Genomic DNA, 14,633 nt, shown 5'->3' with positions numbered 1-14,633 from the left:
TTTTGATAAAATACAGCGTCTGGAAGGTGAAGAGATAACACATGGAATGGGAGAACTGTTTTCAAATCATATATGAATATTTGTATCTAAACTGTATTTACAGTTCAACAACAATAGACAAATATGGTTGCTTTCCATACCTGAAGATTCAACCAAGTGTAGATTAAAAATATTACTTCTGTATTGAACGTGGGCAGATGTTTCCTAAATAGCCCTCAAATCATTATGTTTAGAACCCCTGTATTGTACTAGGCTTTATACATATATAGGACTGACTTCAAATATACAGAAATTTGTGCATAGGCTATACAAATAATAATCACATTCATATAAAAGACACAAATATCACCACCTTAGGCATCCTCAGGGAATGCTGGAGCCAAGCCCTTTAGGGATTAGATAAAAAGGCATTACTCATCCTCAGGGATCTACTACTTGTCATGTGGGAGAGTCTATGCTAAGTGTCAGCTCCTGATGGCAGACAGGTGGAGAAGCTGGGAATGGCACATTTGCTGATAAGGTTTGAAAATCCCACGGCCTCTTAAGGCAAAGTTTGAGTAGTCCCAAAATCCCACCTCTTGGGTACATAAGCAAGACACGTGTAAAACGTGTCAGTACAAACTTGGTGGGTACACGGGCATTCATGGAGGCATTATTCAATAATCAAATATCGGAAGTAAAATGAGTGTTCCTTACTGATGAATGGATAAAATAGAATATAATTTGGAATTATAAGAAATGAAATACTGATGTGTGGCACAGCATAAATGAATTCAAGAACATAAGGAAGAAGTTACAAGATGGCCAAGACACTGAACAGTGAGATGAAATGTCTGGAAGAGGTAAGTCCATAAGAAAAGCAGCTACAAGGATAGAGGAAGAGAAATGGGAAAATAAGGACTGAGGATTATTTTGGGATAATAAAAACATTACATATTCTAATATTAGATTTTGGTCATGCTTGAACAGCTTGGAGAACATACTAAAAGATACTGAAACACATACTTTCAATGGTTGATTTATAGTGAACAAATATTACACACACACAAAAAATGATTTTTAACAAAACAAGTAGAGCCACCAGTTGGTACACAGGACATTTTTATGCCATTTTTGGGGTGAAGATAATACTAACAACACGGCACTAAGAAACAGAGGTCAGCCCTCTCCTGGACCAGGAGGCCCAAGGCAGCACTGCCATCGGCCAGTAGGGGATCATAAGGGCAGTGATTTCACCTATCCTTCTGTATTCTCTTAATCAAAAAGGGTCAAACTGGGTGTTTGGCTACACATGGCGATCTCGATGTGATGTCACACATAGCACAAGGTAAAACAATTCAAGGATTGGAGTGGGGGTAGGGCGGGGGAGGAAACTCTCAAATTGAAGACAAAAGTGTCACCAACATCCTGAACACAACGTTTATGCAGAAGCAACTTGGACTTACTGCTTCCTCCTCCTTGCTGAGCAGTGTGGCACATGACAAAAAGTCTTCGTACTTTGCATAAGGAATGACGGGTTCGGGAAGTTCCCGGAGGTACAGTTTTAGCAGGGATGCCACAGTGTGGACGTCCGTGTTGCTGCGGAGACAGAAGTTTGGAGACTCTTTGGCACAGATTCACATGATTCTATTTATTTATTTTTTTGTCAAATGTATTCATGAGAAAAATGGGTCAAAGTTTGCCATTGAATCAGCTGATCCAGTTTTCAGGGGGCATGGGTTTCCAAAATGGCCAGTAGAGGTCACCACAGGTGGCAGGAGAGGGACACTGACGGATACCAAGTCTCCAGGCTGTCTTGAAAACATTTAAAAGGTCAATCATTCCTTTTTAACATGTAGCTAACAATAAATAAAAGCACCAACTTTGGAAAATAGTAAGAATAGATCAGCTCGTAAATGATATAAGACACGATTTACAAAGCCTCCATCAAGTCTGTGGAAGTGTGAATGCATACATTATTTCTGGCTTCTCACTTCATCTTCAAAAGGTTGAACTTATTTTTGGGAAGACACAGATATGTGGTTTCTGATATCTGAAACTTAGCATGCTTATTTTGAACAGGACTGATTTTGCACAATTCCTTGTCTAGTATTATAAAATACTTATGGGTTCTTATAGTTCCTAGAAGCACAGTGCTAGGAACATTTAGTATTACCTTTACGTAACTTTCACAATTTACCCTTTGTTAAATACCCAGAGTGTCAGGATAATCTGCAAGAACATTAATTTACACTTTTGTTGTTCGTGTCTCCCTTTCTTGTGAATTCATGAAGACGTTGACAGTGAAGACAAGTGTGGGTTGGTATTTCTGTACACTGTGAATATGTGTTGCTCTCATTGGTTGATAAATAAAGCTGCTTTGACCTATGGCAAGGCAGGATAAAGCCAGGCAGGAAATCCAAGCAGAGATACAGGAGAAGAACAGCAGAGTCTGGGAGACATTGTGCAGCTACTCAAGGAACAGCACGTCAGCAGACTGATAACACCACGGCCACATGGCAATACTTAGATAAATACAATTGGGTTAAGTTAATGTTAAAAGCTAGCAAGTTAAAAGTTAGCTATCAGTCAAACATTTACAATAAATATTAAATCTTTGAGTGGTTATTCAGGAACTGGTAGGCAGGAAAGAAGCCTTCTATTAGAAATGGCATACCACTGTAAGACTCTTGAATTTCCAGAGATCCTGAGAATGCTATAAAAAGGGGGGTTTAGAAGACATAAATGGAGCCAAAACCAGCTTCCCAGTGTGTCTATCATGTGGGCAGGGTACAGAGACGCAGTGGCATGTGGACCTGAGCACAGCATGGTGGGTTCCTGCCATAGTACATAGGGACATCTCCAAGACCCACAGCATACTGCATGGCAGATTTAGCTTTTGCTCATGCAGACAAAAAGGGCTAAAAGATACGCAGTAAAAGCGGTCTAGGTGGAAAAACCCCTAAACAGGGCACAACGCATTTTACAAAGTGTGTAGGCTTAAGAAAGAAAGGAAATGGGTCTAGGCAGGTACAGAAATAAATAAATAGTTTAAAAGAAGAACAAAATCTTTAAAGAGACGGTAAAAATAATATAAAAGGAAAAAGCCAAGTAAAGATGGAAAATACACAGGGAGTCTGGATTCTATATTTCATTGTGTTGATTTTGAATTTTTTTTTTTTTTGATAGCTGATGGGCAAGAGACAGCACCTGGGAGACATGGGACTGAAATAGAGACTCTAAAGTGGACCAACCTAAATATTTTTAAAATGACTTAACTTTAAAACAGAAGTTAAAAATATAAAGCAGAACTTACAAGACACATTGCTTTGGAGAAGCAGTTCTGCTTTTGTTTCCTCAGAAGATGAGAAGCTACGAATTCCTTCCAGGCTAATGTGGTTTGCTTGAACAAGACCTTCTGAAAGGTCTCGGATGGAAATAATGGCCCAGGTGATCCAACACCCAACAGCTTCAAGGTTGCTGGCTGAGAGGACCAGCTTCACAAAATACCCCAGTCAGGACTTGAGCTTAATTCTAAATTTTCTCAGGGTTCCTCAAATATTGCCAGTACCCAACTAACAGCAGGAAGCAGTTTGGAGGACATGACATCCACATTCCCAGGAGTTGGGGGGTATAAATGGTCTTTAGTTATTTAGTAGGTTATGAATATTTGCTATATTTATGGGATTGTAGAAATATAAGATAAAAAGACAACTAGTAATCTCAGGTGTTTTTATTGGCATGGATTTTGGTATAATAATACAAATTTAAAGTTAATTTTGATACCCTGTGTATATGGTTCTATTATTATTTAAGGATTTTTGTATATCGATGCAAATTTAAGGTTATTGCCCTTAAACTGCACATCTCTTTCTACTTTTTCTTTAGGTATTACCTACACAGCTCATCCCTAGACGTCTTGCTTAATTATGCGATATGAAGTTTTAGTACTTAAAAGCTATTGAAGATAATATAGAAACACAGGCTAATAGTCAGCCATATCTATCAAACTTATAGTCATGTTACTTAGGTTTTCAAGGTAACACAGAGGTATATTTAAGATAGATAGGTAATCTTCAAACACTTGCTTAAATAACTTAGATTTTTCTCGACATGAGACATGTCTGCTCCTGGCAATACAGATTATTTCAAGAGGATGATCTCATCCTGAATTTACTTCCTGCCTACTCCATACTGTGTTATGTCCAAGACATCAGGGTTTGAGGAAAAGGCATTATTCTAGCCTGCACATCACATGCAGTCCAGAAGGTACAGCAGATACCCGAGTCAGAGTGGCTAAGATCACACACACACACACACACACACACACACACACACACACAGTGGTAAGGAGGCTGGGGAAAGAACACTTCTTCACTCCTATGGGAGTGCGGCTGGGGCAGCCACTATGGAAATCCTCCTGGAGCATCTTCATGACTCCAGAGACAGACCTGCCGCATGACCCAGGTAGACCACTCTTGGGTGTGTACTCAGAGGACTCTACATTCTACTGCAGAGACAGCTGCTCACCCAGGTCCACGGCAGCTCTACTCACAATAGCCAGGAAGTGGAAACGGCCTGGATGTTCAGCTGATAAATGAATGAGGAAATTGTGGTATATTTTCACAACTGAATATCTTTCAGCTGTTAAGATGTATGAAATTATGAAATGCTCAAGTAAATGCATGGAGCTGGAAACTGATTTTAAATACAGTTTTTCAACTTTCTGTAAGTAGCGTCATTGAGAATGTTTGGACAGTAGGTGGCGGAAGTGTGAAGTGAGATTCAGGAGACAGCCTGAAAAGTCTAAAGGGCTGCAAGGTGGTTCCCCCAACAGGTTGTGTAGGGCCAGAGCCTGAAAGCTAGGGGGTGAAACACAGCAGGAACAGTATGGGATTCCTTCTCTGCGTGAGATTACAATGAACTGTCAAGCATTACAACACATAGGCAGAACTCTAATTATACAGAAATGATTAAGACAACAATGACCAAGAATAGTTTTCCTTCATTCAGTTGGTAACGGTTGTTAAAGGTTTTTGCTTAAAGCCTAACTCTTAAACTGTGCGGCTGTTTTGTGAACTTATTACATCTCAGACATTTTGTAGGACCAGAGGCTTCTGCGTTTTTCTAGCATCCTTGGCTTGGACATCCCCCTCTGCCTCTGAATAGAAGAATACAGTCAGTTGTGGAGAGGTTCCAGCACGATTTGCTCTGATTCACCTCATGGGGCTCTCAGTCACTCTGGCCACTGCTAGCAGGCTGCAGCAGCAGGAAGTTTGGGGCTTCTCTGGAATCTCTCCATAAAAAAAAAAAAAGCAACCAGCAACCCTCCCTCTCCAGCCTCAGCTCAATGGAAATCTACTGCCCCTCCCAATGAACATTTACTTTCACATGTAAAACCAATTAAATACCAATATTGTTTGTCCATTTGCAGCATACCCAGATATCTATCTCGGCACTCCCCAAAGCGAAGTGAGATTACTTGCCGCAGAAAAATCTATGAACCATAGAGAATAAAACCCCTGAGTGGCAACAGTGACAACCTGTACCCACGCAGCCTTCACTGCAGGCCAGTGGGGAGGTCCTGTGACAACCTGACTCCTGAGGGCCTGAACAGGACACTGCACAGACAGAAGGTCTCCATGGTTAGTCACTCAGAGCTGAGCTACCTCAGAGACAGCATCAAACTCCCTGCCCATGTGTCATAGCACAGTCCCGAGTTCCTCTGCTAAAACCCATGCAGAAATGAAGATGGGCTGTCATATCCACTATGCCCATGGATGGCAAGAAAGCAGAGATGATGCAGACCCCGGTGAAGTAGTGATTAGGGTTGGAGAAGCTACGTGATGGCCTTCTGGACTGACTGGTACATGTGTCTTATTCCCACATGTCCGACGTGGGCCTCACGCCTCAATCTGATCTCACTGCGTGAAGTACTTAATGGAGCATTCCCTGAGGCTTTCTGTGCCTGAACTAATGGCATATTCTTGTGGTTCATCGTCTGTTCATCCCAGGGTCATTGGCTCGCTGGGTAGTTCCTGAATGTGTGGTGCACACTGCTTCTTGCTGCCTGCTAGAAAGAGCAGAAGTCAGTCACATGGGCCTTTTTGTTCTCTGTGGGCTTCTATCCCCAACTGGACAACACCAAGGCTTTTTATTCATGACTCCTCCTTGTGTCCTGCTTCATAATATTCTCTGTACACTCTGCCTGATGTAGCAGGCATGTAATTTCCAGAATACTCCCTAGACTGCCTGGAAACTCTTTGTGCTGTATATATTCTATGCACAATATGGAACTCTTAGTCATTTGAACAGAGATATAGGATCCTAAAGGAATCCCTTCTTGCTCAGCCTCTAACTCCAGTGTTTCATTCCTCACACACACACACACACACACACACACACACACACACGCGCGCGCGCGCGCATACACACTCATATATTCAAGTGCCAGCATAATTACAAGTCAAGTTCTACACAGACAAAACCTTGTAAGGTTTAAGCCTCAAAATTAGACAGGGGAAATTTTCAGTCTGGGTACTGTGTGCAGAACACAATATAATCAACCCCTCGGTTTAACCCAACACAGTGAGCTTGCAGTGCAGCCACAAGTTGGCACTAGAGGTTCTGTGAACGTATCTGCAAGAAGCGCAACAAAAGAACCTATGGCTCCCTTGAAATTAAGAAACAATAATGTTGTACCCATCAGCTGTTAGGCAGGGACATGAGTGAGACTGAAGACACCCAGTAGCAACATTCAGCAGCAGGTGGCTCTAAACTTCCCTGCTCTAGCAGGGCTCTGCTCCTGTCACAGTTGATCAAGATGCAGAGAAGTCCATCCTAGGACCACACCAAACTTCTATTTGTAAAAGCTTGTCTTTTTTAAAATGTATTTTTTAATTACCTGTCAAAAATGGCGCTGCCTTTGGCAGTGGAACCTGAATCTAGTTAAAGCCTTTTAATGTACACCTACACAGGTGAGGCCACTGAATTCTCCACAGAAATGAAAAGACACTTTCACCTCCAGCAAAGTCCTGGACTAGGCAGAATCACAGCTTGCTCTGATTTAATTCTCCTGGTTTAATGGCTGTGAGGCAGAGAACGACATCACGGTCTGAACTATCAAGTGCACTATCCTCTTCCCCAAAGCCATCTGTGGAATGATTTGACCCCTAGCAGGAAGGCATGTGGAGGTGGGACTCTGGAAAGGTCCTTAGGGGAAGTGACAAAGTCATGAGGATGTGTCTCTCGTCTGCCAGGATAACTGGTCTTATAAGAAGAGACACTCAGGAGGGATGCCCCTTCCTCCCCTCTGGGATGTGCTGAAGGGATGAGGAAGATGTGCTGAGGGGATGAGGAAGATCTGCATGATGGTGTAGCAAGAAGGTTCCAGCTGCAGTCTAGGGAGATAGCTATCCCTTGAGGTCAGCTGTGCTGTATGACTGAGCATGGACTTCAACTCCCCGAACTGTGAAAATTAAATTTTATTGTTTAAGCTATTATTGTTCATGCATAGCTAACAGCTATAATGTTTTCTTCCTATGTCTAAGATTACATATGTAGGCATATGTAGCATAATTTCTTCCTTGCAATGCTATTCACATAAAGGACTGATAATCTCATGCACAATTACTTCAGTCTACCACACACATACTTAAACATACAACACACACACAGATACACACTCTAACACACAAACTCACACACACAAGCTCTTTCATACAAACTCATAACCCTCTTGCACACACATACAAAAAGAAATCTTTAAAGAAAAAGTGTTCAAATTATTGATGATTGTTATACCAAGAACAAAAGTAAAAAAAAATATGATAATAAAAGAAGCTAGGTGTAAGAGAATATCGAGCTATGTGAAACTTTCAGAAGAGAAAAACCATATAGAGACAGGAATTTAATTAGCTGTTGTTCTGGGAAGGAACCAGGGTAGGGCAGGAGAAAACAGGAAATGGGCATAGGAGATATTGCTATAGTGATAGAATATCCTGATATATGATGAGGTAAATTTATTAAACTCATTTAGTTTTATCTTTAAAATAGGTTTAACTTCATGACATAGCCAACTGAATAAATTTACTTTAGAGACATGATGCCACTGTACAAAGTTTCATGCAAAATATTAGGATCGGAGTTATGAAACATTAAACACATGCTTTAGAGTACAAACCCCAGTGGTTGCTCTATCTCTCCTTGTAGGAACTGCCACTGTGACTTTAAAAAAGAAACGACTTCTCCTGATTTAGAACACTGAAGGGAATCTGGGTAACCGCTAGTCTCTGCCTTGTGTAGATATGAGAATATGATGTTTTCTTATCACATAACCAGTCAACTACCATTATCCATATCATGGTTCCACCAACGGTGGTCCCAGCTAGTTTGCCATAATGGCGGTAATAGATGCCTGCCACCAGCCAAGGATTCACTCTCATTACGGTTTTGATTCTCTGGGTTTTCTTGAGGGTGGGGATGCAAGTGCTTTGCCACCGACTATCCCCACTCCTGTGTTGTTTTGAAATAAACGAACAGAGCAATTCTGTGAGGTTTGCTTTTGTTTTACATGGGGAAACTAGATGCTTTGCGAAGCCAGTAGGCAGTCCTGAGCATTATCATTGTAGGCAGTGGCCATAGACTTTAGTGCCTGGCTACCTGTAGGCAAAGCCTGGACTCTTCTCTCCTATGCCATGCTCTTATAAGTAGGCAAACATGTACAGATAAGTACACCAAAGACTATAGAGCTTCTTTAGTCACTTATTAACTTATAGCCCTGTTGGACATTAGCAGAAGCAAGCCCAATTCTGCTAAAGGAAAGCAAGGTTTTGCTCCCCCCATAGGCAGCAGGGTCTCTAAGTACACAGCAGCGAGAGCATAGAACAAAGAAACAGGTCTGATGTGTAGTTACAGCCCGAGCCACATTCAACCTTTGGTAAGTATCCATTCGTGTGTTTCCCACAGAGGGCAGTTCTCCTAAAAGCCTACTAATTTTTCAGATCTTCTTATGCTAAGAGGGATTCATGGAACCCGTTTGATGGGAGCAATGTTCAAACTGCAGAGTGACCTGATCGTTTCCCCAGGGTGTGGGCTCTTCCAAGTAATGCCACCTGTCACGGGAAAAGTCACTGACATCAGCTTGCCTTGAAGAGCAATAGTTTTTGTTGCTTTCTCTCCTCTTGATCATATCAAAGAGGAAGATTCACACCGCAGTCCTTCCCCATCTCCTTATTTATCAACTAGACAGATAGGCATAGGGGTTAAGACTTTGGAGCAGGCTGGTTTGTTGACAGGATTCTGTTGTCAGTGCACCAGCTTCACATCCCTGCCAGTGGCACTGTGTTACAATGAAAAACAAAGATGCAAAAACACCCACTCAAAAATTTGTATAAAATCCATAATGTTTAAAGAAAAGTAACATTATTCTCAGTAGATGTGTTATATGGGTATAGTGTTGGCGGGGCTGGTCTGGCTCAGTGGTTAGAAGCACTTGCTGCTCTTCCATAGGACCTATGTTTGGCTCCCAGGGCCCATATTGGGCAGCAAAGAACTGTTTGGAAATCCATCTCCAGGGTTCCCATGCCCTTTTCTGGCTTCCCCAGGCATCTGCATACACATGACAGACATACATGCATACACATAATTCAAAATTTAAAAGAGAATAAATTCTAAAATCATCATGGTATGCAAATAGGGAATGTTTAGAAATTCCTAGAGTTGATGCTAATAAAATCTTGCCACACCTTTGTACCTATCCACGGTGTGACATAAAATGGCACAAGAGATGGGAATGCTAATAGTTACCATAGCTAAGCAGGTAGATGTGGAGGGCTGGTCTGTCTGGACTCAGAGAGCTGGTGCTATTCAGCACTGAGACAGGCAGTCAGTCTCCCAGCTACACAACCGCGGCTAGCCTTAGGCCAGCTACCAGGGAGTTCTTTCCTCCTCAACCCTTCCTATGTGGGACTCCAGCACATTTCGTTAGCCATCGGCCCTCCAGGTGCAGCTGCCTACTCTACTTCTCCCATCCAAGCCCATCCTTAGATGTCTGGGTCACACTAGGATGCAAAAGCTTCCTAACTGTGGGTTTTGCTTGAACTGCAGTGTTTGAATCTTCACTGGGTCAAGGAAAACATGTGCATAAATGTCCCTTTCATGCTATCCCCCAAATCCAGGCCCTCCAGAGGATGGGTAATTCTGTGTTTTTCACATCAGCTCTGCACTTCATGAAATAACTAATCTTTCACACCCAGTCAGAAACAGTATACAGTTCCTGATGACGTTATTTCCCCAGCTTCTTCCAGATCAACCGAGACACTTTGTGACCTAAGACATGCCCGCACATGCGCACACTGCTGCAGCCTGGCTTCCAGCTAGCACTTACCAGGTTACGGTTTTAGAACTACACAGCTAAAAAGCAAACCACCTGAAGATGTATTTAAAGCACAGACTACTAGGTGCCTCCTAATGTTTAAATTAGAAGAGTGGATTTAAATATTTGCCTGCAAATTATTCTCATGCAAAATGACACCTAAGAGCTGTGTTCCCATCTGTAGTGCTCTCTGCTTTGAAGACGCCATGTTATAACTCAGATCAACAAAGCCAAGAGCTCTCTATTGCTTCCCAGAGGATTCAGCACTGTTCTTCTAATTTCATATTTAAAAAAAACAAAACAACTCTGTTGAGGTATAGTCTGTTATTTTTTTATTTAACAATTTTTTTTTTTTTTTTTTGGTTTTTCGAGACAGGGTTTCTCTGTGGCTTTGGAGCCTGTTTAACAATTATTTTTGAGAATGAATGGGGGATAAGAAGGAAGGGTGAAGGAATTATGAACACAGTAGATGTCTGGAATACTCAGGACATTTGCTGCTTTGCGGGCCCCTTGGACAGAAGGAATGGTGTCCTCAGCTGCACACAACCTTTGCCCTGTCTTGAGCAGTGTTGTGAGTTTGCAGCTTTGTCACTGCTGAGCAGCTAATGGTAGGGCAGTGACCCCCGGCCCTGCCAAACTCTTGACCCCACCCTGACAGCTGACACCATCTGGAGAGCTTTGTAAACAACAAAAGATTTCCTAATTGGATTTTACACCTCCCTTATTCTCCTTGCTTTTAAGTGGTATGGGAGTTTAATACAAAATGTGAGGCATTGGTTTGTTTTCATTCCTAAGGAGCAAGATGAGAACAGGAATGCTTGGAAACTATGACAGCTATGTGTTTGTTTGCTGTTTTCAACTGCTGAGGGAGACTCACACACTACAGGTCAGGGAGAAGAGCTTTTCTCACAGAACTTCACTCTTTCAAAGAGGCTGGAGGGTGTGTCACCATGACAGGACCACAAAGCCACATGCTTTCCTTCACACGGCTCACGTGCCATGTTGCAGAGAAAAGTTTCAAAAATCCATGACTCCAATACCATGTAAATCTAAATCCTGACAAACCCTATCTATAAATCTAGATGTCACCTGAAATTGTATGCTATAGGTACCAGGAGGCTACTGAGCTTATTGAACTTTGAAATATATGTCTCCCCTTTATTCCCCTATATTCTAAATCTTATTTAAAATATAAGTATAACTTTAATAATATTTAAATTAAAATTATGACATTTCATGGTGTCAATTTTTTTTTTAATGTTTTAACTGTCATTAGAAAAGATACTACAAAAATCAAATGTCAGGACTTTACAGGAGATCATTACTGACTAGAGATTATTGGTGAAAAAGAACTTTCCAGAGCCTCTTTCCAGTTTTTAGCAAATACACCCTGACTGGTCAAGATGAAAACTAAATCCTATTGACTGTTAAAAGCAGCCATGATTAGAACACACAGGAAAAGATGGTTATTCATTTAGCTTTTTAATATTAATTTTAATTTAATATCCTACACTAACGATGAATCTCGGTTGACTGAATCTGAGAGCATCTGAAGCTCCTACTGCTTGCTCTCCTGTGAAGGATTTTCTCATTCAGATTGTTTGAAGCCAGAAGAGCCACACCGGAATCTGAGAGACCTCTGGTGGAAGTCCAGATAAAGCAAGACAGAAGAAGGAAACCTTGACTTTTGCCTGCTTGCCTTTAGCCTTGCAGGGAGAACCATCTACTCTGTGGCTGCAGCCTTCCTTTACTGATCTTAGAAGCAACTTTGGATTCCCATGCAGACTGAAATCCTCCAAGCATTCAGTGCCAGACTGAACTGCTGAGTCAACCAGCCTCAAGGACTGAACGACTACAAGATTCTCAGTTCCTTCAGTGTGACCAAGCCACTGCTGAACAACCCAGACCTCATCCTGTATGCCAGTCTAATAAATCCCCTTCATGTATATTCATTATATTAATTTTGTTCCTTAGAGAACCATGACTAACACATGAGTTTCTACAGCTTTCATTACATTCCCTTATCTGTTGAATTATGAGATACGCTTTCAATCACAAGCCTGTATATAAGCCACACCCCCTTGTCCTATCACCTCTAGGGGGAAAAACTCATCTAGATTAACTTTGAATAACACACATTCCCAGAAAATTCTCTCCAGCTCTTAATGCAGTCTGTTAAGACTTCTGTATGTAAAATACCAAACCTAACTGGTTAACTCAACATATAGATGGAATAGAATACTCTATTTGTTGGAGTTGCAGTGTTGTGTTCTAGAAACCCCCCCCCCCACCATCTGTCTTAGTTAGGACTTTTACTGCTGTGAAGAGACACTATGGCCACAGAATCTCTTATAAAGGAAAACATTTGATTGAGGCTAGTTTCTAGTTTCAGAGGTTTAGTCCATTGTCATCATAATGGGACGTGGAAGTGTGTAGGCAGATACAGTGCCGTAGCTGTATCTGAGAGTTCTTCTACATCTTGTGGAAGTGGTCTGAGACACTGGGCATAGCTTGAGTGTAAACAAAACCTCAAAATCCACCCCCACAGTGACATACTTCTTCCAGCAAGGCCATACCTATGCCAAAAGAAAACCCACACACTTCCTAATGGTGTCACTCCCGATGAACTTATGGTGGCAAATTCCATTCAAAAGACCAACCACACCATCTCTTTAGCACTTGCGGATTTTTGTCCCCCCAACAAAGCAGCTCACAGTCATGTTTGGCCACAGACATGCTGCTGCTGCTACTTCCTGTTCAGCTCACTGATCCAGGAATTCCTCCCCCCTTTCTAAAATCAGCCGCATCCATAACTTTCCACATGAAGGAATCAGCAAACTCTCATCACTGGGTCAAAGTATTTACTGTGCACTGATCATCTTCCACCACTACAGAGGAGAACTCCAGAAGAGAGTGGACCTGACCTCCCATTTCACCCACGAACAGTGTCGGAGACAGAAGTCCCTCCAGAGTTACTTGGTAATGGATGAATGTTTCATATTGTCTTCCAAGGTAACTGTGGATAATTGATCCCATCTCTACATTTCTGTCCCACAGTTTCTATTAAAAGATAAATTCATTTTTTCTATTCTTTTAATCTGAGTAGATAGGACTTGATTTGCTTTTACCTAATAATATCAGGGGATATTACTCTGTCAAGTTGTAAGCTGTGTCCTTGTGGTTTCCACAAGACTTAAGCTGCCATGAAAAGAATTCCAGTACTCAATAAAGTGTGAAACCCCAAGGATAGATATAAGACTTCAAAGAGCAGACCTGCCACTCAACCAGCCATCAGGGATTGTGGCCAGACCATCTTACACATTTGACTTTATTTATTAAAGCTCTTATTGATGGGAAAAGCTTGTTAGCCAAATCCCAGTTAAGGTGTGGCTTTCTGGAGCCCGAGAAAACCTGGGGCACGGACCAGGTGCTCACTCTCTCTGTGTGATTCCCGTGGGGCACAGTTGAGCTTGGACTTCTCGTTCCTGTTTCATGAGTTTTACCCTTATAATAAATAAAAAATACAATTGTTTTATCCTTTAGCTAGCCTAGTTATTTCCCCAATAGAGCTACTTTCTATAGTTGGCACCCAATGTGAGGCTAGAGTGTCCAGTGGCTGTGACCAGCAGTGGTCAGGCTCTATGCCATTCATTTTGGGTATAGAATTCATGGCCATGAGTAGCCGCTACTGTCTGACTTCTGGGTCTAAGGGGGGTGGAGAGATGCGGGAAGCGGAGGCAGAAAAGAGGAGCTCAAGCCTAGTGCTGCCACCGCCACTGTGGGCAATGGCTGAGGAGCTTGTGCCCAGCACCACCATCACCACTGCAGGCAAAACAGTCAGAGACCTTTTGGTTAGCACACAACCTGTGATTTACACTAAATAAGTGGTTTTAATTTAAGCATCTCTTTCAGTATTTGATGCTAAATTCAGATTTAAACCATCCATGTGACTACAAGCACACAGCGACACCTACTGGCAGACAACGGTTATTGCACCTATTCCAGCTAACTCAACCACAGGTAAGATTTAAAATAAAAAATATAAATTGTAAATTTATAATTTAAAAGGAAAAGTGATGAAAAATTTAACAATTCAGAGATTCACTAGCTTTTTTACTTACACTATATATGATGTCATGCAAGGTTTATATGATTTCCCTCCTATATCTTATATTTGATTCTGGGGATTAGTTTTGTCCTCCAAATTTTCTTCTTAAAAACATGGTTTAATAATAGGGTAAAGAAGAAGGCACTTTAAACAAATAATACAGTCTTTGTA

The 14,633-nt window shown here is 41.6% G+C and overlaps 1 protein-coding gene across 3 annotated transcripts in view; it reads right to left on the bottom strand.

Moving 5' to 3' along the window:
- Arhgap24 (Rho GTPase activating protein 24) overlaps positions 1 to 14,633 on the bottom strand; it is a 389,929-nt gene that overhangs the window by 14,819 nt on the left and 360,477 nt on the right. For all 3 annotated transcript variants that reach the window (XM_041642135.1, XM_041642137.1, XM_041642136.1), the window contains one exon: positions 1,446 to 1,578. In XM_041642135.1, the coding sequence (XP_041498069.1) occupies positions 1,446 to 1,578 (133 nt within the window). The remainder of the gene's footprint in view (positions 1 to 1,445; positions 1,579 to 14,633) is intronic.

Source organism: Microtus oregoni, unplaced genomic scaffold, assembly GCF_018167655.1.
Source record: "Microtus oregoni isolate MIOR12 unplaced genomic scaffold, Mior012 000072F_ref0000427, whole genome shotgun sequence".
NCBI classification, from domain to species: Eukaryota; Metazoa; Chordata; class Mammalia; order Rodentia; family Cricetidae; genus Microtus; species Microtus oregoni.
This window is presented reverse-complemented; position numbering and strand designations above follow the sequence as displayed.